Here is a 23,775-nt window from a genome sequence, read left to right as displayed (position 1 = left end):
TCTATTGTGGGGAGGCTAAGTGACGGTGCATCCATCAAGGCGTTCAACGACAAAAGATAAATGATTAATCCAAACCTATTCATTTAAACTCTTGATACAAAAGGCCTTTGACTTGCTTCAAATCTAGATTATTAGAGGCTCGTTTTCTGCATGTTAAACGACTCAGGGTGCTGGATTAGACCAAGTCTTCTGGTCGGTCCCTGCAGGGATTCATTTGCTTTGGCTTTGAGGAAAGTTTATTTGTGGACAATGAACTAATCGGTGTAATCTCATGGTCGAGAGTGGTGGAGGTCCACAGGCCCTACACCTGTTTCTGTCTAAGAGGGGAAACAATTTAGGGGCAATGATGTCATGCTTCAATTCTAAGTAGTTTTATATGTTAATTGATATCATTATCTGAAAACAGGTGTATGAGAGTCTACTAAATCCGACAGAAATGTTAAATCAAGTAGGCCTAGCCTACAAGCTTGTTTGGGTCATTGTGATTGGTTGCCTTTTAGATAGAAAACAATATTTTCTCATAAACTCGTGTTTTTTTGTATGTTGTCAAATCTATAACATATCTCTTTTTACACGATTTGTAGACTAACGCACGAGATCATCGACGTGAGTCTATTTTGCTTATGCAAAGACTTGCATGCCATGCTGTTCTCCATTAATTTTCAATGTACAGTATTCAACCTGTTTCTCGGCCGTGTCTGCCCCGCTCTTGCACAGTAAGTATTGTTGGGCAGCTTTTACATTTTGCATCCGATGTTTGTAATTTTTCTGGTTGTCAAGGGAGTAAAACAAAAAAAACATATGCGGGAAGACTTATATTCACTATATAATGGTGCATAACAGGAAGATATAGAATCATATTCCTGTTCGATATGAAATATAATTTTAATGGGGAGGGAGATAAACCATAGCGACAAACCAGTCTGTTGCAAGGAGTAGCCTAGAAGATTCACCTTCAGGGGCGGAATGGAACCAGAAATCGGCCCTGACATGTCAAACACACCGGCCCATTTTTTTCCCCTTGAGGTCCCCACAAAATGGACTAGCACATCTGGCATTTGCCCGAAATGCCAGATGAAATGGCCGCTCTGCCCCTGTTCGCCTTGTTAAAGGCACTATAATCCCACAGCTGCTTACTTGCACTGATTTAACCCTCCCTGATAAGAGGTGCAGCCTAAAACAGCACTCCCTGCCACTGTCATATTGTACGTGAGGGACTGTCATTTTGGTTACATGCCTGACACTTGGATAGGCTCCTGTAATAAATCCTATAGTTACCGATTTTGGCTTGTACATATGTTGTCTATGTTCTGTGGTGATGTTGGCTCACCTCACAAGTACAGTAGGCCTAACATTAACAAGTGTCTGCTAAATTTAGAAACATGGGTCAGCTAGCCAGCTACCAGTGTCATCTTTCATTTCGACCAGACGCATGTCCTAGTTTGAGAGTGAGGCGTTAGCCAGTGTGAGTGAGGTCGACTGAACTTGCTGTTAGCTAGACCGCTATTAGCTTCTTCTCTAGAGCGTACATTAACAGCAATATATGTTTTTTTTCACTAAATTGTGAGTAGATTTAGTAGGCAGCAAAAACTGAAGAAAAGGACATGGCTCCCAAGAAGGTGTGTTTTGTGTATACTATAGTAACTCAGGCCAAAGCTGAATGTGTAGCCCCGATTACATAATGCCATGAGGTCTGACGCCCTATGGACATTGACACATTGTTTTTGTTAGCAGAAGGGAGGTGATGGACAGCAGCCACCACCACTGATTGGACGGTTTGGGACTTCTTTGAAAATAGGAATCGTCGGATTGCCCAATGTAGGGTATGTCTATAGTCGTTACATGTAAACTGGAAATATACATTAGACTGCTTAACAACATGGCCTATGTATTTTTAAGTACAGTACTAAATGTATTCATATGGCTCCCATGAGCCAGTGTAAAGGTATTCTGGTCATTCATTGACTAGTTCATTACAGGTCATATGCCATTAGTGCATGCATTTCACTGTACATGTGAACCTAAAGGTCGCAAACCCTGCACCAGTAATTTAATTAGCCTAATTTCATTCAATAATTCAGAATATTGACCCACTCTTAAACGTAAAAGATTAGAACAAACAGACACAAAATGCTTGGGATTGATACATGGGAATGATAAGATCCTACTCCGATAAAGACATACAACAAACGATACCACGGTGTATAATCTGAAAGCCTACCAAGCAGCAACTGCTCTCACACTATGGTGTTCTGCTATTTCCTGTCATTTCCACTGTACAGGGATCAGGATGGTAGCACGAGTGTTCTTTGGAGATCATTTCTCCCGTATGAAATAATAGCAGGCGTGTGGCTTCAACATGATCACTGTCCTCACCCTGCTCCCCACCCTGCCTAGCCCCCACTGCTGTTGACCTGGCCTCATGCACTGTGACGGGCTGATGAATAGCGACATGAGAGCTGATTGAAGTGACATGTTTTTGTCCACCACTGTAGGCGGAATAACAAATGTAAATCAAAAGCAGATTGTATTTTTCTGAGGGTGATCTAAAATATCCTTGAAATATATGACAACGGAATAATCCTGCGATTATAAGATGAATCCATGCTTTATCACAACAATATCCGGTCAATTCCAGTCCTGTAGGTTTTGGAGTCTAAACCAAACCAATCCTTGAAATGTGGAGCGCACCAGGTGAGGGGATAAAGATAGAAACGTCCAGGATTATATTTAACTGCCTTGCCGTTATTACACTTGCATTCATTGGGTAGTCAGTGCAACCTGAAGCACTCTTGAGGTGCTTGTGCTGTGGAACAGAAATCGCTCAGTGAGCACGACATGGGGCTATGTTTGGCTGTACCCGTTCAACAGCTCAGATCTGTCAGGAACATAATTTTCCCCTGGATTCCAAGCACAATTGATCTATTATGGGATTATCTGACCTTGTAATTGGGCTTAGTGTTTCACAATCAGGCCATTTATGATTCTGAAGATCAAATGTTCAATATATTAGATTTACTTCTTTCTCATAGTGGAGATGAAATGGTCTTGCAGGCTTTGCTGAGGTCTTTGAATAAACCAACATCATACTCTCAAGCCATCAGGATCCACCAACAGTTTCTGGGATGCGTTGACCTCTGTGCTGTTTTTATTTCTAGGAAGTCAACCTTTTTCAACGTACTGACAAAGAGTCAAGCTGCAGCTGAGAATTTCCCCTTCTGCACCATTGACCCAAATGAAAGCAGAGTGCCCATTCCAGATGAACGCTACGATTTCCTGTGCCAATTCCACAAGCCTGTCAGGTATGGGGTCTCACTGTTCACGTATTATTCACACTTCAGACTTGGGATCTCTGCCAAATATGTATAGGCCACCGCAAGTATACACTACAGCGACGTGAGAAGATACCGACATGTTTTTGACATTGAGTTGCCAGTCCTTTACGATACACATAAAGATAACTGCAGGTTTTCGTGTTATTAGTTGTTTTTAAGTAAGAGGCCATAGCATTTATGTGTCAGTGGCTGGCTATCATATGTCATTATGAGCGAGGTTAGGCCGGCCTATTGGTTTAATGTGAGAGAGTCATAAATCACAGCAGTGAACCAATGTCTCCCTGTCTCTGGGGTTGACGGTAGCGCAATATAACATGTTCAGCGCGGAGCAATGTGAAACATTCCATTATGACTCTGCTACGACTGTTCCATGAGCAGTATGACATAAACACCATCACCCTTTAGTCATAGCTCTTATGTCTCAAACCGTACATTCCAGGGTATAGGTGCCTGATGATGAAATCAAGGTATGGCACCACTACCGACCTCTGTTGTTGTAGTAGAAGTATAATTGCTATGGTGTAGAAACAGTCTTAGTGTACAGGCTTCTGTTGGGTTTTATTCTCATTTATCCACATTGAGTGGGAAGGCTGATAGAGCCATGAGGCTTAAGGGCTACCACTTATTCTGATAGATAGCTAATACCCAGTAGCCAGAGAAAAAAAAAAAAACATATATTTTTTTTATTGTTATGAATGTTGTGTATTTTTCATAGAAATCTTAGAAACTGTTTGACCACCAAGAATCTACCCTGGTAGTGTTGATCCATATCCAAAAACGTAAGAAAGACTGATTCACAAACTGTGGGCTTGTCTCTGTATTTTGTTATATTAGACGTTAGACATTAGCTGACTTATATAACCCCTGTTTCCTTTCCACTGCCTTAACCCCACTACCTGTTCTGCAGCAAGGTGCCAGCCTTCCTGAACGTGGTGGACATAGCAGGACTGGTGAAGGGAGCTCATGCTGGCCAGGGCCTGGGCAACGCCTTCCTCTCCCACATCAGTGCCTGCGATGGCATCTTCCACATGACACGTGAGTCCCACCTGTCAAACTATAGCACACTGTATATCACTCTGTAAAATGACTCGCTTTTCATCTGGTTAAAGAGAAGAATTACTGAAAATGTACTTCATGCCTCCCTGTAGAATGTTGTTGAAAGCAGTTGACAGAGCTTTTCTACTGAGGCCTAAATGGTTCTGTCTGCTGGGTTCCAAGATAAACACAACATTCAGGGATAGTGCAGGTGAAGCCAGACCCAAAACTCACATTCCTGTCCAGAGTTTTTCCCTGAATTGGAATCTGAGAAAAGGGAATGAATGGAACCGTGTCTGGTTTGGTAGACTCTCTGCCCACAATCGGTAGCATACTCTGAGGTTGGGAAATAAAACTTGACTCAGAGGGATGTCTTTAGTGGCTTCCTGTGACCACAGATTATTGTAACTTGATCCCAAAATGTCACAGTTGATTATGGTTGAGCACAAGAATGGTAAGTAGCCTATATGGCAAAAATACAGTAAGATTAAAGGTCCAATGCAGCCGTATGGCAAAAATACAGTAAGATTAAAGGTCCAATGCAGCCGTATGGCAAAAATACAGTAAGATTAAAGGTCCAATGCAGCCGTTTCTTTCTCAATATCAAATCATTTCTGAGTAACAATTAAATAACTTACTGTGATTGTTTTCAATTAAAATGGTCAGAAAGAAACAAAAATAGCTTCTTAGCAAAGAGCAATTTCTTAAGCAATAATTTTGCTAGGATTGTAAAATTAAAAACTAGCTGTTATTGGCAGAGAGGTTTGGAACTCTATTTCTTATTGGTCGATTAACTAATTTACCGCCTGGAGATGTCACCAGAGGGGTATCCTGAGAAGCAAACATTTTCTAAAGCGAACCAGCTTCAGTTAGCATCACATTCCAGCTCAGGATTCATCCGATCTACAGTGCGTACTACGATGGTGGATATTGCTTGTCCGCCTGCCGCTAACTCTGGGAGGCTTGTAGCTGTGTGTGCATGTCGCTGTTCGAACACCGAACTCTTCATTGAGACAATGTTGAAACCGTCAATCCATGGGCAAGTCAGGGCCACATTTTCACTTGTGCCAAAATCAAAATGAAGGAAAATGTATATTGCAAATTCAGCAGGCTGTGGTGTGAAATAGGCTTTGTCGAAGTGCCATCTTTATTTTATTACTTATAGTTAATGCCGTCTTTGATGTGCTTATCAATGCATGAGCAACTTTCATCCCACTCCTATCGATAAAATAATGTTATTAAGTCATACAAAAGTTTTACGCTTTGAATGCATTCTGTCATTACTAAATAATGTGATAGGTATTTTACCATTTTACTATTTTCTAACACACAAAAAACATTTAATTAATAAAATATTTAATCAGTCGTCTTCCTCAAATGAAGGGGATGATGACGCAATCTTTGCAAGAGGGAGGGAATCTGATTTCATTGGTCCTCAACTCGCGGCTCAGTCATTTCATTTAGGGTAAGGGGAGTTAGCTGTGAGTTAGCCTGCAGTTAGCCTGCAGGTTAGTTCTGAAGGATTCATTTCCATTGAAATTTGCCTGGCTAAAAGGTGAGCCACTTTCGTATGACTGGTTATCCCAAGTTGAACTCAGAGTTGACCGAAGTTACCTCTCTAACTCCTCAAACCAGGTATGTAGGATATCCCTTAGGCAGGCCAAAACAGACTGAAATTTCAGGCTGTCTTTTCAAACAGCTCTTACACCAAAAGGCCATTATCATAATTTTCACAGTATTATTCCAACCTCATAGTGTGGAAATATACACTGTCTATACCAAACATTAGAAACAACTGTTGAGGTGTTAACCCAGCAGCGGTGCAGTTCTAGACACAAACCGGTGCGCCTGGCATACCCCTTTCAAAGGCACTTAAATCTTTTGTCTTGCCCATTCACCCTCTGAATGGCACACATACCCAATCCATGTCTCAATTGTCTCAAGGCTTAAAAATCCTTCTTTAACCTGTCTCCTCCCCTTCATCTACACTGATTGAAGTGGATTTAACAAGGGACATCAATAAGGGATCATAGCTCACCTGAATTCACCTGGTCAATCGACAGTATGTAATGGAAAGAGGTGTTCTTAATGTTTTGTTTACTCCAGTGTATATGTATATATATATATATATATATATATATAACACAGTAAAATCACATTTTTGTGTTTTATATGAAATATCCTTTAAATGATACGAAATCAATGCAATACCAGCCTGCATCACACTAAATATATTGAAACATTGCTCCGTTTTCCCTCATTTTTGTGCAGATAAATGGCTTTTTAGGGTTAGTTGGCGCTGTTCAGTGAAAGCTGAAAGGCCATTTCTGTAATACAAGTACAATTCAGCATTGTTGCTTTCGGTTTATCATGCCCACTAACAGTCTTTTGTATTCTCAGTAAATAGACAGATGTGAGTGCATTCGCAAAACAACCCCCACAAAATACTTCTCACATGTCTAGGTCAGCGCCTGAAGTTCTTTTGTGCCTTCGACATCGTCTTTGTCTTACATAATTAAGGTGTTACACGCTAGAATAATTTAAATTGCTGCTACAAAAATGTGGATGGAGGCTATTTTAAAAATTGCTGAATTTGTTTACTGATTGTATGCAGCTATTGACTTTGCCATTATATGAAAAGAGCTCTGATTAGTGACTAGGCTGTGGCAGGCAGAGAGCAGTCAAATGGACAGGGTTCAAATACAGACCATTTTCTCATATTGTTCCCGGGTCATCTCTGCAAGGGATTACTTGGTGGACAGTATAAGTGTGTCATTTCAGATCCGAGGCCATTTTCCAATAGCCTTTCAACTGACTTTGTGTGACAGACTGTACGTCGTGAACTACCTCAGGACTCTGATGAATATCTCAAATGTGTAGCTTGTGACATTTTCATATTTCTTCACAGCCGTGGAACGGATATCCCGCTGCCGTTTTGCTTTCGACATGGTTACTATTTCTCCTGTGATTAAGAAGGCATTAGGTTATATTCTCTTCAAATATACAGGAAGCACATCACAATGCAGCCTCCTTTCCTAACTATTATAACAAACCATTGAAATATACTGTACAGTATCAAGTGGAGGCTGCGCCAGTGTACACTAAATGACTTTCATGAAAGGGTGTGTTGTGTATGGAACGATATAGTTCCCTTAGACAACTGGTCTGAGAGGAGGTTGTCTGCTTTTGTTGATGCAATTGAGGACCACCCACTGTAACTAAGCTATAGCAAGGATTTACTCACTAGGACAAAGTCGTGTTAGGTGAGATTTGCCTACGGAGGATACATTGTAACCATTACTTTTGTCGACTGTCTCTGGGAAATCCCTGTTCTAGTGAGGTCGTACTGTTTTTAACAGTTATAACATGTACTGTATAGACGTTACATCACTAGATAAATGTGTTCCCCGGGCGCCGAAGACGTGGATGTCGATTAAGGCAGCCGCTCCTCTCTGATTCAGAGGGGTTGGGTTAAATGCGGAAGACACATTTCAGTTGAAGGCATTCAGTTGTACAACTGACTAGGTATCCTCCTCTCCCTTTCATATTCTGACTAAAGATACAGGTACAGTATGTTTCCTGTGATACTGTGTTGTCTTCTGTCTGCAGTGGCCTCAGGGAAAAGCAACCATGTTAATATTGTTTCTAAACACCGTTTAGAGGCTTCCCAGAAGCTTATGTTTAGAGGCTTATATTTAGAGGCTTATATTTCTATCTACCTGAATGACTTTGTTTTGACATTGTACTTATGGACACATTGAAATGTATTTCCACGATGTTAATATTCGGTTTTGCGTCAAATGATATGTGCTTACCTACAGCCGCTAGTGAAAGTCTACACACACCTTGCACAATCTTCACATTTTGCTGCCTCAGAGATGGAATCCGCAGTAGGGGGTAACAGTGCCACTGACCGCCCCAAAACCATTGTTATTGTTTTTGTTGCCGAGCTGAGGAGCATTGTGTAGCAACATATAGGCCCATCCTCTGTTTTTGTCAAAGTTTTTCAAGCTCAGTCAATTTGGTCGATAATCATTGATGGACAGCAATATTCAAACATTTTCTCAGATTTCAAACAAATGTAAGCCAGGACTGAGACTGGACCACTCAGGACACCCCCTCTTGGAAAGCCATTCTGGTGTGTCTTTGCCATTACAATGTGTGTAAATGTCCTGCAGAAAAAATAAAACTATTCCAGGGTTGAGTTTTCAGAAGACTGAGGCAGGTTTTCCTCTAACGTTTTACCTGGGCTTTGTTCCTTTTATATTTTCTTTGATCCTGACAAACTCCCCAGTCCCTGCCAGTGTCAAACATATCCATAACATGATGCTGCCACCACAATACTTGGAAATACAGAGAGTTTCACTCTGTTGTGTTGTATTGGATTTTAACCAAACCTTTCGTTTTTAATTTAGGCTAAAAAGTGCATTTCTTTGCTGTGTTGTTTTGCAGTATTACTTAATGGGCTTGTTGCAAACATAATGGATGGTTTGGAATAGATTTTTTAACACTGGCTTCTTTTCACTTTGCCATACAGGCCAGTAATGTGGAGTGAATGCAATGTTGATCCTCTGTATTTTCAAGTATTGTGGTGGCAGCATCATGTAATGAGTATGCTTGTCATCGACAAGGGACTGGGGAATTTGTCAGGATCAAAATAAAAATGAAAGCCCCAGTAAAACATTAGAGGAAACCCTGCCTCTGTCTTCTGAATACCTAACCCTGGGATGGAGTTATATTTTTCAGCAGGACAATTACACACATGTGAATGAGGAAGACATACCAGACTGGCTCTCCAAGAGGTGTTGAGAAGTTGGAAGAATCGTATTCAAAATTATTCAGGACCGTAATGGCTGCCAAAAGCGCTTCCACCAAGTATTACCTCTGGGGTGTGAGGACATGCATGATCAAGATTTCTTCGTTTTTTTATTTGTATTAATTTGGACCATTTTTATCATTTTTCTTTCACTTTGAAAGTGCGGAGTAGGTTATGCAGATCGCTCGGAAACTCCCCAATTTAAAAAATAAATGTTTATTTAATTTTAAGGCAGCAAAATGTGGAAGCTTTGCCAGGGTTGTGTAGGCTTTCACTTGACACTGTATGTGCTTGCTTTTTTATTGACACAAAGAATGAAGCAGATCCTCAAACCAAAACCAGCTCTGTTGTTTCTGTGTGTACAAAACAGTCTTTCTAAATAGGGATGAAATTATGTGGATGCTTTTACTGGGACTTTACGACTATCTGTTTTGACATACCATTGTTTTCCCTCTGTGGACTCCTTCGAGACTAAGCGGTATGTTCCACAAGTTAACCATTAAACATTGCTGGTTTTGTTTTGCAATTACAGTACAGGCTGCAATATTCCAGGCACTTCTTTTATATTGCTTGATTATACGGTTGGGGTGAGCACACTTTTTCTTGTCTGGAACAGTATGTTTGTCTGAAAACTCGAAACATGTTTCTCCAAACATCTTACAAAAGTGGCTACTGCTCCATTGCAGAGCAGAGCACTAGCTGAGTGTCAGTGAAGTGCTTGTTAGTGCATGTGCCTGTGCCAAACCAGAGGACTGGTTGACCTGATTCTGATCCAATGAGGTGGAGGTTTGTGAAACCTCAGCCATACTGTTCACTACATTAGCCGTAAAACTGAACCTTTTTACTTTCGGTTCATTCCCAATGACCATTATGGAAACCCTTTGTAAATGTAGGCCTATATGCTATTGTTTCATTTTCCTTGAATGACACTAGACACTACTTTCCCCCCCCTGCATTTCAATTCAATTATTGTCAAGAGTGATAGGTTCATATTATTATGATTTGTTTTATAGTCAAACAACACTCTTGTTGATGTATATTTGTATCATTAACTTGTTGACATATTGATGAAGAGCATGATTATATTCTAAACAGTGCATTCTCCGACTTTACACACTTCAGCTGGAGCCTTATTGAAGCCAGACAGTTGTCAAACAGGCTTTTCAGCCTGGCGTTGGAACTTTGAAGTCGAGTCAGACCAAGTTGCTCAATTCTCCCAGTAGTGTGCATGTTATGAACATTTTTCAACCCCTATGGTTTAAAAACAAAATGGTATAAACAGTGGGTTTGCTTTTAACGTAACCTTCCGAAAACTATTAAGGGGCATTTTGGCATCCTGAAAGCTGATTCTATTGAATGCCTTAGTTTGCCATATTTCATAAGGGAATGGTTTGAAGAGTATGGCCTCCCAGTGCTTCTACAGTGACTGGAACACTGTTGGATCCTCTTCCTCAGACACGGACACGTTCTAGCTCGACTGTTCTGTGTCCCTCACCAGCAACCATATGCTTCCCCGCATGGCCTAATTCACACTGGTTTGATCTCCAACTATGTATTGAAGAAGCAGGATGCTCACAGACTCGTCCCTAGTAGTTGCATGAGCAGGCCAAAGGCAGCATCAGAAATCTTATGCTTATGAATCTGTCGCCATAGCCTGATACTGTACGTAGTTGTGAGTCATTCTCATCCATGTGTATTAATTGCTCAGTGTGTGTAGCCAAAGAAGTAGCATACAATGTAGTACATTCATTCACAAACACTGGATGTGGTCAATCAATTGGAAAACAGCAGTCTCCCACTCTTCTCACTCTAATGCCTTGAGCACCTGCATACTACTACGTTTAACCAGCGGGAAAAGGCAGAGCAAAGCATTACTATACTATATCTTACACGTGGACATATTGAGAGAGTATTGGATCTTTAACCGTAATATCAAGTATTTCAGGGAGTGCTTGCTGTCTGTAATTTGATAAATAAAAACGTTGAACTTGAACATCTGAACTTGCCAATCAACAATCCAGATACTGGTAGTATTTACCCATCGCATTGATTTATCTGCCAAATGATGTCAAAGGGAGTCTGGGAATGAGACTGAATGCTGGTCTTCCTGTGTGGAGGCCCCTCTGGTGTTGGTGCGGAGGGTGATCATGTGACTCACCGAGAAGTTGTAGACAGGAACCTCTGGTGATGACAACTCACCCTGTTCCCCACTTCTGACCTTTAGGCACTTCTAGTGTCTGTGTACCCTGGGTAAAAATAGGACTGACAGAATCATCCACTGGTAACATTGTAAAATACTGTTTGTGATGGAAAGGAAACGACTGTGATGAAAGCATAATGAATTGACAGCACTCTGTAGCGTCCTAGTAAATCAAATCAAATCAAATTGTATTGGTCACAAAGACATATTTAGCAGATGTTATTGCGGGTGTAGCGAAATGCTTGTAGCTAGTCGCACTGCATTCACAGAAATGATTGTTCAGTTGGATAGCCACCAAATGCACAAATGGTTGTGTTTTACCTTTTGTTTCCGTTACTAGAGAGGCACTTCGTGTTGAACTAGTCTAAACTCATGTTTTGTATGTGGGAGCATTTGTCACTGCTTTGTTGAGCAGTTTGAACACGGTGTGATTTGTACTCGGTAGTCATTACAACATACTCCAAACTCTTTCCAGTATTCAGAGAAATAGTATCTGAAGTGACCCCAGGCCAGTTTCCAAGTATTCTATGTATGTATTTTCAATTATTACAGCATTTCCATAGTTGCATTTAATCGGCAGAGCAAAGAGACGATGGGATAAGTTACTTCCTATTTATGTTCTGTAAGAGCGCAATCATTTATTTTTTAGAAATGCAGCCTATGTGTCTGTTGTGTGTGTGTGTGTGTGTGTGTGTGTGTGCTCCTGCAATTATATCATCTGCTGTCTTACAGAGTGATGTGATTTCCTAGAGACACAGAGCAGATCCACGGCATTTTGCTCTATTTACCGGTGGAGACCATGAATCCTCCTCCAGCGTGTTTGTGGCCTGTGTTGATATATACTGTCTCACCGTTTAAATGAGCATTTGGATTCTGGCAGAATGAAGAGTTTTTGTCAGCCTCCACTCATCGTGGGTGATTAGACTAAAACGTCTACCCATCTTGACTGGAGATCACAGCAGCTCCAGATAACATGCTTGGTGATTGAAGGTCGAAATATTTTGAATTCTAATGGGGCTGGCGGATGAATTGCCTGAAATAGACTGTAGAATTTTTCTCCTTCCTCCTTCTGCCCCCCTTCCCTGTCTGCTGTGAAAAGAACCATTGGGAATGGCTGGGCCCGATGATCATAGAATTATTGGACGGTGATTCTAAACCCCTCAAAGAGGAGTTGCTATGGTGATCCCTTTCCAAACTGTAAAATGATTCACCTTTGAAAGGCCTGGAGGGTCTGAAAGCCGAACACATCATTGTTCAGGTTGCGGTTGGTTAGGAAATTGCTGGTGCCTGTGCAATCAGCACCGCTATGGTAGTTAAGAATCTAAAAAGGTTTGTTCTCTGAATGATGTGGGACAACAGTGATGTGCATATGATGGTTCCTTTCAATCAAGGTGCTCTCGGACCCACTGGCTTAAAAAAAATGACAGAGGGGACTTAAATGAAAAGCGAATGAACACCATTATTGTCTATCAGAGTTAATGAAAACTGGAGCCTCCCCAGTACATTCATTCTTCAACTGCATAAATATCCAACTAGACTGAGAGGTTATCTTCCCAGTCAGATGTCAGCTCTTCACTTTGGCACCTATTTTCAGTGACAAAAATATTGCTGAAAAGATACACATTTGTTACATCGGTTTGTTTGGAAGTACTGCAATTGGCTTGAGATTATATTGGAATGGGAGATACCTTGAGGTAGCCGACTGATATTCATAGGATGAAACACTGTCATTTCTTTACAATCAATTTGGAAATATGGTATCTTGCCAGAAACATGAGGATGTCCTTTTAGATATACAAACATACAATTTCTGATGTCTTTAAACATTTCTTTTTAGATACAGATGTATTTTCCATTTTTGCAATCCGTTGAGAAACTAAATAACCCAAAACAAGTGAGATGAGTCCCACATGTAAGTCTGCTATCAACATTTATTTTCTTCATGATATATATATATATATTATATATATAAGAGATCAACATAAATAATCCTGTCTATATTGCCAGTGTTTTGATGCAGGGAAGACGGCCATAATGGGCTTTTCCTGACAAACTCATAAAGTCGTTTTACTGCTTTGAATACCAGGAGAATTGCGGTATTAGATTTGTATAGAACATCTTAAAAGTGGGGCCAGGAATGCAAGCGCTTTAGATCTGCTCTTCCCCCTCTCACATGTGAAAACATGCACAGGAAGTTAGCAGCCAGTGAATCAAATCAAATCACTAAACTTGTTGTTTGTCACATGCTTCTTAAACAACCGTGGTAGACTAATAGTGAAATGCTTACTTACGGGTCCCTTTCCAACAATGCAGAGTTAACGATAAAGATTTAAAAAAATATATAAATAATGTCACGAGGAATAAATACATAGTGAATAACTATAACGAGTTATAGTAACGTGGCTATATACAGGAAGTACCAGTACCGAAGTCGATGTGCAGGGGTACGAGGTAATTGAAGTAGCTATATACATGTAGGTAGGGGTAAAGTGATTAGGCAACAGGGTTGATAATAGACAGTAGCAGCAGCATATGTGGTACATGTGAATGAGTGTGTGTGGAGTCAGTATGCATGTGTGCACGTGCTATGTATGTGTGGGCATATGTAGTGTGTGTACAGATGTAGGATCTTAATTTGATCGCTCTTTTGTTGCTGAGAAATGCAAACTTTTAATGTATTTGAGTTTTAAAATTTCAGACTCGATTTGACCTAATGTAAAATGTCCATAAATTATAATCCACATAATAATTCACATTTCCTGTTGCTGCAGGATTATTCTCCTGCTGTACCAAACTGGCTGAAATTAGGATCCTACATCTGTATGTGTGTGTTGGGATGTCAGTGAAGTATGTGTGAGTGTGTGGGTAGAGTCCAGTGTGTGTGCATAGAGTCAATGCAAGAGAGTTAGCGCAATAAAGGGTCAATGCCGGTAGCTATTTGATTAGCTATTTAGCAGTCTTGTTTAGCAGCCTTATCGCTATGGGGCAGAAGCTGTTCAGGGTCCTGTTGGTTGCAGACTGGTACTGATTGCCATGCGTTAGCAGAGAGAACAGTCAAATCAAATCAAATCCTATTTGTCACATGTGCCGAATACAACAGGTGTAGATCTTACTTACAAGCCCTAACCAACAATGCAGTTTAAAAAATAACTAAAATAAAAATGATCTTAAAAAAAATAAGAGCAAGAAATAAAAGTAACAAATAATTAAAGGGCAGCAGTAAAATAACAATAGTGAGGCTATATACAGGGGATACCGGTACAGAGTCAATGTGCGGGGGCACTGGTTAGTCGAGGTAATTGAGGTAATATGTACATGTAGGTAGAGTTAAAGTGACTATGCATAGATAATAACAGAGAGTAGCAGCAGTGTAAAGGGGGGGGGGGGGCAATGCAAATAGTCTGGGTAGCCATTTGATTAGATGTTCAGGAGTCTTATGGCTTGGGGGTAGAAGCTGTTTAGAAGCCTCTTGGACCTAGACTTGGCACTCCGGTACCGCTTGCCATGCAGTAGCAGAGAGAACAGTCTATGACTAGGGTGGCTGGAGTCTTTGACAATTTTTAGGGCCTTCCTCTGACACGCCTGGTATAGAGGTCCTGGATGGGAGGAAGCTTGGCCCCAGTGATGTACTGGGCCATATACACTACCCTCTGTAGTGGCTTGTGGTCAGAGGCCGAGCAGTTGCCATACCAGGCAGTGATGCAACCAGTCAGGATGCTCTCAATGGTACAGCTGTAGAACCTTTTGAGGATCTGAGGAACCATGCCAAATCTTTTCAGTCGCCTGAGGGGGAATAGGTTTTGTTGCGCCCTCTTCATGACTGTCCTGGTGTGCTTGGACCATGTTAGTTTGTTGGTGATGTGGACACCAAGGAACTTGAAGCTCTCAACCTGCTCCACTACAGCCCCGTAGATGAGAATGGGGTCATGCTCAGTCCTCCTTTTCCTGTAGTCCACAATCATCTCCTTTCTCTTGATCACGTTGAGGGAGAGGTTGTTGTCCTGGCACCACACGGCCAGGTCTCTGACCTCATCCATATAGGCTGTCTCGTCATTGTCTGTGATCAGGCCTACCACTGTTGTGTCATCGGCAAACTTAATGATGGTATTGGAGTCGTGCCTGGCCGTGCAGTCATGAGTGAACAGGGAGTACAGGAGGGGACTAAGCATGCACCCCTGAGGGGCCCCCGTGTTGAGGGTCAGCGTGGCAGATGTGTTGTTACCTACCCTTACCATCTGGGGGGCGGCCCGTCAGAAAGTCCAGGATGCAGTTCCAGAGGGAGGTGTTTAGTCCCAGGGTCCTTAGCTTAGTGATGAGCTTTGAGGGCACTATGGTGTTGAACGCTGAGCTCTAGTCAATGAACTCTTCACGCAAATGACATGGATTTGGGCCTGTTCCTAGGAATGCAGTATATCCTTCACATCGGACTCGTTAAAGGAAAAGCTTCTACCAGTTCGTGGTGAGTAATCGCTGTTCTGATGTCCAGAAGTTATTTTCGGTCATAAGAGATGGTAGCAGCAACATTATGTACAAAATAAGTAAAAAAATAAGTTACAAACAACACAAATAAAAAAAAAAAATAACACAGTTGTTTAGGAGCACGTAAAACGTCAGCCATCTTCTGCCAATTTTATGGACCTTCCTCTGACACTGCCTGGTGTACAGTACAGGTCCTGGATGGCAGGGAGCTTGGCCCCAGCGATGACTGTAATTTGACTGAATTATGTTGACCACATAGCCTCTCCAGGTAGCAACATTATTTATTTATTTTTTATTTAACCTTTATTTAGCTAGGCAAGTCAGATTTTTATTTACATTGACAGCCTACTTGTAAAGCCCCCCCGGCCAAACGATGCTGGGCCAATCCCTATGGGACTCCCGATCATGGCCCGGTTGTGAAACAGCCAAGGATCGAACCCTGGTCTGTAGTGATGCCTCTAGCACTGCGATGCAGTGCCTTAGACTGCTGCGCCACTCGGGAGGCCTAGAGGAGTCAGTTTGATCAGTATTTACTTGTGACATGTTTCTCCTGTCTCTCCTTGTCTTTGTACTTGACAGAAAAGTAATGACATCAGCCCCTCAAACTAGCTGCATGTTTTCAAGTGCTTCACCTCTACAAACTGAAAATATATGGCCTCTTGAAACAGTTGTCCCCCTGGTTCATTGAAAGCTCACATGTCAGCACCTCAGAGGAGTAACAAGCTGTAAAACCAAAAACAATCAATGAGCCCATTATTGTGCCAAATGATTTGAACTAGAGACGTAACAGACCTTGTTCAATACCTATTTGTAATTTCTTATGTCTGTGAATTGTATTATTTACACTGTGGGAACGGAATTCTACATTGCAGATGATGTAAAAGGTAAAGTCAATCTATTGAGACATGCTAACAAAAGAGAAGGCAGTGCATGTTAGAGATAGGCACTGTTGCTCTGTTTCCCTAGTCCCTAGCTCCCACTGGTGCTCCCACTGGTGCTCCCACCGGTGCTCCCATTGGTGCTGCTACTGGTGCTCTCACTGGTGGTCTAACGTAAGAGTCCTATCCCATGACTTTGCTGAGGCAAGGCTTCCCCAGACTCCTCTCCTTACGGCATCCTCTGGTCAGAGCATTGTTGTGCCACTCGGGCCCTTAAAAGATAAAGCCCTTTGTTCTGTCAATAAAGGAACACCTGCTAATGGTCTCTTCAAAACATACAGTATTTGAAACAAAGCAGTAAAATGTTAATTGGAAGATAGACTTGACTCCTGAAACCAGGCTCTCTTCCCCCCCTCTTCTTTTTTTTTTACTGTCTTCCTTGTGGCTTTGTGTGGCGCCGCAGTCTCATAAGTGCCGTCTTCACAGAGGCCTACCCAGACCCAGTCGTTAAAGGCCTAATTGTGGAGATTTACCTCCTCCGTTTTTTTTCTTCTTCTTCTTCCCTCTTTCTCCTCATGCATAGATAGTAGCCCAGTTACTAAGGCCTGAATGGGCCTGGTGTGATGTAAATGTGAAATTAGAGGAAATGAAAGTAAATTACTTTGGAATGTGGTGTTCAGTAAAGACTGTTGGTAGATCACTGAAGGGGTGGTGGATCAGCTGCTCCTCAACCTAGTGGTGCGGCTTCTTTCTCGCAATCCACTTCTGAATTCTGGGTGTGTAATAGAGAGCTCTCCGTTTGTTGGGAGGGCTGTTATTTAGAAGATTAACAATGTCAAAATACGACTATTATAGTTATATTATTGTTATGTCCAGCCTTTCCAACGAATATATATTACAGATATAGCCGATAGAACAATTAACCCTCACACACATTCTTGTTTTATCTATCCCCCCAAAAAAGAATGACAATCCTTTGTCAGTATATACATTTATGCATCTCGCAGATGATTCACATTGCGTTATTTTCACTTTAAGTTCATGGAGGGACCGTGAACACAGTAGCACATTTTCATTCCAATCAGTGTAGAACTGGGAGCTGGCAAATTGGGGCAGCAAAACAATAATTCCACTGATTGGCCTCTTTCTGTGTGGCGTAAGTGAACTGTTTATACTGTGGAGTACCTCTGGAAGAGGAGAGGAACCAAAACAGCCTGATTAGGCAAAGTGTAATTGGATAAGTTCATTTTACCATGAGTATGACAACGACACGCATGATCATGACTGCTTGCACCAAGGTGTGGAGCTTCTGTTGACTCGGATGAGACTGGCAAATTTGACTTCATGTTAATCTGTCATTTTGTTGTTGATCTCATCACGCTATCAGAGTTCAAAATGATTGAATGGTGATGTAAGCAGTTGCATTTCCATAGATTGCTTGTTTTTTGTGTAATGTCAGAGTGTCAGAAGAAGTCAGTGTAACATGCACATAAAGAATATATAATATACACTACTGTTCAAAAGTTTGGGGTCACTTAGAAATGTCCTTGTTTTTTTTTAAAGAAAGCACATTTTTTTTTGTCCATTAAAATAACATCAAATTGATCAGAAATACAGTGTAGACATTGTTAATGTTGTAAATGACTATTGTAGCTGGAAACGGCAGATTCCAGAGTTTTTATGGAATATCTACATTGGCGTACAGAGACCCATTATCAGCAACCATCACTCCTGTGTTCCAATGGCATGTTGTGTTAGCTAATCCAAGTTTATAATTTTAAAAGGCTAATTGATCATTAGAAAACCCTTTTGCAATTATGTTAGCACAGCTGAAAACGTTTGTAGTACACAGCGTTGTACGAAAACTTCAGTTTGTTGGCAATTTCTCTCATGGAATAGCCTTCATTTCTCAGAACAAGAATAGACTGAAGAGTTTCAGAAGAAAGTTTTTTGTTTCTGGTCATTTTGAGCCTGTAATCAAACCCACAAATGCTGATGCTCCAGATACTCAACTAGTTTAAAGAAGGCCAGTTGTATTGCTTCTTTAATCAGAACAACCGTTTTCAGCTGTGCTAACATAATTGCAAAAGGGTTTTCTAATTATAAATTAGCCTTTTAAAATGATCAACTTTGATTAGCTAACACAACATGCCATTGGAACACAGGAGTGATGGTTGCTGATAATGGGTCTCTGTACGCCAATGTAGATATTCCATAAAAAATATGCCGTTTTCAGATACAATAGTCATTTACAATATTAACAATGTCTACACTGTATTTCTTATCAATTTGATGTTATTTTAATGGACAAAAAATGTACTTTTCTTTCAAAAACAAGGACATTTCTAAGTGACCCCAAATTTTTGTGAACGGTAGTGTATATCAGACCATATACCACGGGTATGACCAAAAAATACTTTTTACTTTTCCACCCTTGGGCTTTATTGCTTAAATATAACACAGCACATAACTCAATTAGTTAAAAAACAGGGGAGAGGAAATCTCAGGAAACTGCAGTGTTGTTGTAAAACCTGTGTAAACACCCGTCCACGCCATGAATCATCAATATTTCCAACATGAATCATGGTTGAAACTTGTTCTAAATCAGAAGTATGACAGCCATGATAAGTGGCATGAATCAATCAAATGATGTATTTCCTCACTAGGCCTCAACTGTCAACAGTCCTCCACTGAGGTGTCAACACTTCAAGCGGGAGTGCTGTTCGAATAAAGTAACTCTTCGCCAAAACACGCAGATGCCAGATGTATCATGCATCATCCATTAACACAGAAATGCTTTAACCTGAGCTTCAATGTCCTGACAAACACTACATAGCAGGGTTGTGGTCAATTCAGAATTTTGGAATTGACTCCCATTCAACTCACGATTTAAAATTCAAATTGAATTGGCCAAACCCCACAGGATGTAGAATTTTGAATTTGAGTGACAGGAAGTAGAACTTCATTCAGTGCAATTCAAATAAATTCCACTCAGTCATAGAACACGAGTTTCATTGAATCTGACAGGTTACTAGATAACAAATAGTATATCACTTTCCTCTGGAAACAATGTTCATATACTGTACTCTTTTAACGTTAGTGCTTAAAATAAGCAATTTTATTTGGCTTTTTTTTTTAAAGCTTTAGGGCCAACTTGAGGATTAAAGTAATGGGTCCTGGGAAATGTAGTATTTCCCCCATATTTTTTGTTGTGATTAATGAAAAATAATAAGGTTTTGTTTTCATTAATCATTCATTTTAAGAGTTTGTCCTGAAAATCTATTGTTTCAACAAATCAAATCAAATGTTATTGGTCACATACACATGGTTAGCAGATGTTAATGCGAGTGTAGCGAAATGCTTGTGCTTCTAGTTCTGACCATGCAGTAATATCTAACAAGTAATCTAACAATTTCACAACAACTACCTTATACATACAAGTGTAAAGGAATTAATAAGAATATGTACATATAAATATATGGATGAGCGATGCATGTATATAATGACACGTTTTATGTTTTATGTACAATAGGTATATTGTTATAGAATAGGAGAGGCATTTGAATTTGATTTAATTTCACGAAATTAAATTCTATTTCCTTTAATTCAAATTCAAATTGCAATTCTGTATCCTGTTTACGACAAATTTAATTCAACTTCTAGAATTTAATTGGAATTTCCGAGGCTTTCTCAATTCAATTTTGAATTTAGCGCAACCCTGCTACACAGGTGGATGATAAAGCTTCATATTATCGTGAAAATGTAAGGTTCAAGTGCAACTGAAGATGTCAGTGTTTTACTAAAACAGTTTTGATGATTTTCAAAAAACTCATTGTTAATGCTTGTCGGGTAGAAGAAGATGTGTAGGGTATGCTGCTAATGAGCTTAACCATACACAGAAACTAACATCTTTGTGTTTAGTTACATGGTGTTTTACTCGTGGCTTAATAGAAGTAAAAGTTTCAGAAAACAAGTTAAAATATCAGTCGGATGTCGGAGAAGCCATAAATGATTCTTGTCACCTGCCAGTTGGGTGAATGGTAACGATCACTGTGCTGACACTAGTTAATGACATAGTAGATAGTGGGCCAGAGAGATGGCCATGACTGGTGTTAAAGGATGTCAGTCCCTGTCTGACAGATTCCTCCCCACACCCCACTACCCCTCCATTCCTGCCCCGTGGCCGGAACCCTGAGCCCTTCTCCAGAATCAGGAGGAGGACATCATCAGTGGCTGGCTAAATTGTGTGGTTAAGTGCTTCATTATCTAATCACCATCAAGACCATTGCAACTAGGCCATTGATTAGCAGAGGGAAGGACCTGTTTTTATGTATTCATATTTACAGTAACATTTTACGTATGAATACATTTTTATTTCCAGGTGGGCATTATTTAACTGTTTGTGTTTGGTTTATACCTCACCATTTTAAGAGGCTGTGCCAGACAGCCTCTTAGAAATTAACTAGCTACACACCATACAGATGTACATTCTGGCACAGGCACATGTACAGAAAGTTGTCTTGTTTCTCAGCACAATAAAAACCGAAACGCCTTTGGCTAAACTCATATATTGTGGTACTAAAGTTGGCAAAGAGTTCAAGTTTTCCATGTAAGTAAAAGGGGAAGCCCACAACTGTTAGAGGAATTTACCATGACACTGCAAGTTGAAGATTCATAGTGGTGCTTACAAAACGTGTGCTTGCTTACGGTATGTATTTTGTAGAATAGTCAAATGTATTGTGATTTGGCTATTACATTTACCATGGTTTTCTCCCACTGTGCTTTTTGAAGTGGATGCATTTATTTTTCCAATTTTCCCCTGAGAATGTAATCATTGTTGGTGATCTCAGTACTCATAGTACAACTTGTGACCTGAGGAACAGTCGATGCCATTGATCCTGATGATGCAGTGTGTGTGTGTGTGTGTGTGTGTGTGTGTGTGTGTGTGTGTGTGTGTGTGTGTGTCAGTGGAGGCTGCTGAGGGGAGGACGGCTCATAATAATGGCCAGAACAGAGCAAATGGAATGGCATCAAACACATGGAAACCATATGTTTGATGTATTTGATAACATTCCACCTATTCCGCTCCAGTCATTACCACGAGCCCGTCCTCCCCAATTAAGGTGCCACCAACCTCCTGTGGTATGTGCTTGTGTGTATTTCTGTAGCGACAAAAAAGGTTCAAGTACTTGTGTATGTGGTAGTGTGTTATAGTGATGTCATACTGATGCTGAATTCTAGGTGCGTTTGAGGATGAGGACATTGTCCATGTGGAGGGGAATGTGGACCCAGTGAGGGACATTGAGATCATCCATGAGGAGCTGAGGCTGAAGGATGAGGAGATGATCGGGCCCATTATGGAGAAGCTGGAGAAGGTGGCCGTGAGGGGAAGCGACAAGAAACTCAAACCTGAATACGTGAGTCAATGTCCCAGCATGTCCAATGCAGCTCCCACACAGCACGTGAGCACAAATAATAACCCAGCGTTCCACACACACACAGTGTCAATGAGGAAAAAAATGATTTTTCTGTTCTCCCCCCGTAGGGTCTCCTTCCTGTCTTCGCGCCATTCTCTCTCTTTTTCTGAGATTGAAAGTGATCGGGGGTCAGGGGTTTTCTGCTGTTGAAATCATGAATAGAGAGTTAGGTATTCAGCTGCTAACCCCGGGTCACAGTGCTGGGCTAATGAAAGTGTTTTCACAAGCCTCTTTTCATCTGAAGTAATACTCAAATCACAGCACAGCTCTCGCTAGCTCGCTCTCGCACCCACAGCAGTTTCTGGAAATTGGGTGAGGCCATACAATGGGTGACCCACAATCCCACATCCAGATATGAATACAATAAATGTGCTTTGACAGAACATTCTTCGGTTCTCCGCAGTGAGACACAGAATAGACTGTGTAAGATTAGAGGGCATCGAAATATACTGTATATCATGTCGAAATGCATGTGGGGCCCAAACCTAAGTAATCATATTGATATATAATGAAGCTTTGCAGTATTTACTGCGGTAGTTCTGCTTCTGTTGTGATTGTATGATGTGCTCTGTGCAGGGCAGAGGGAGTGTGACCCAATGCAGAATGGGCGAGTAAGCGAGGTAATCTGGCCTTTCAGAGGGAGCGACGTGCTCAATTTCAGAACCCCTGCACATGGAGCCTCTGACCGCTCATTACACTAACGAGCGGGGCCATTTCACCTGCTGCAGGGGCCCCGGCCGGTCGGTCCCCCTCAGAGTAATCCCCCTTAGCAGCCCGGCAGACGGGCAGTCATTCAGGCCAGGCAGGTGGCCGCTGACGCACATAATTGCTGACAATTTTAGGCAATGAATAAAAATAATTTACATTACTTGTCAAAGGTTGCGTACGCCTTGCCAAGTGAAATCTATAGAAAGCTCCTTTAGAAGTGAGAGAATGGTCCTTATCAAAGGCTGCATTTCTTACAGGCTGAATTTGGTATTTGACACGTTCAGCTGAGTTTTATTTTGTTTTACTGAGAGCATCCTTCGTCCTTCTGTTTATGTCCAGGTTTAGGGTAGGCAGTGCCTCTGCCACCATATACCATGATTCTCCTTAATGTAAATAAATAAATGGTTTAGCAGCACGTCCTTTTATAGTGCCTTGAGTACCATAAAATAACCAGGTAAATACCATGTATTTGAATTTAAACGGTAATAATTAGCACTTACTGAGTAATTAACGAGAACGTAGAACGAAGCACTGATTTCTGTAGCTGCAGCTTGTTTTCCCAGAGCTCCTCACTTAGTCCTCTCTCTTTCGAAAATACACCTGAATACTGAATTAACACGCATTTAAATACAGATATTTACATTTCTGTAGTGTGACATATTATACACATTTCTATACAAAATAATGATGTTACTCAATATTCTATAGCTACCTACATGTGTTCGGTATTGATAGGACTGAGACAAACATGGGGTGTATTATAACTGAAGCTGATTATTCCTGTTATAAAATAGAAATGATATCTGCACTTGTTCAACAGGGATTGAAACCATGCCATCTGCCTTTT

The 23,775-nt window shown here is 40.9% G+C and overlaps 1 protein-coding gene across 2 annotated transcripts in view; it reads left to right on the top strand.

Moving 5' to 3' along the window:
• The first annotated feature begins 1,404 nt into the window (after positions 1–1,404).
• The window catches only part of LOC106586238 (obg-like ATPase 1), a 42,327-nt gene continuing 19,956 nt past the window's right edge, over positions 1,405–23,775 (top strand). Inside the window, exons 1-5 of one of the 2 annotated variants that reach the window (XM_014173298.3) lie at positions 1,405–1,619; positions 1,732–1,823; positions 3,159–3,302; positions 4,243–4,370; positions 21,985–22,160. In XM_014173298.3, the coding sequence (XP_014028773.1) occupies positions 1,605–1,619; positions 1,732–1,823; positions 3,159–3,302; positions 4,243–4,370; positions 21,985–22,160 (555 nt within the window). In that variant the 5' untranslated portion in view covers positions 1,405–1,604. The remainder of the gene's footprint in view (positions 1,620–1,731; positions 1,824–3,158; positions 3,303–4,242; positions 4,371–21,984; positions 22,161–23,775) is intronic. The other variant, XM_014173299.3, reaches the window with a different exon arrangement.

This window comes from Salmo salar, chromosome 25 (genome assembly GCF_965601325.2).
Source record: "Salmo salar chromosome 25, fSalSal1, whole genome shotgun sequence".
Taxonomy (NCBI): Eukaryota; Metazoa; Chordata; class Actinopteri; order Salmoniformes; family Salmonidae; genus Salmo; species Salmo salar.
This window is presented reverse-complemented; position numbering and strand designations above follow the sequence as displayed.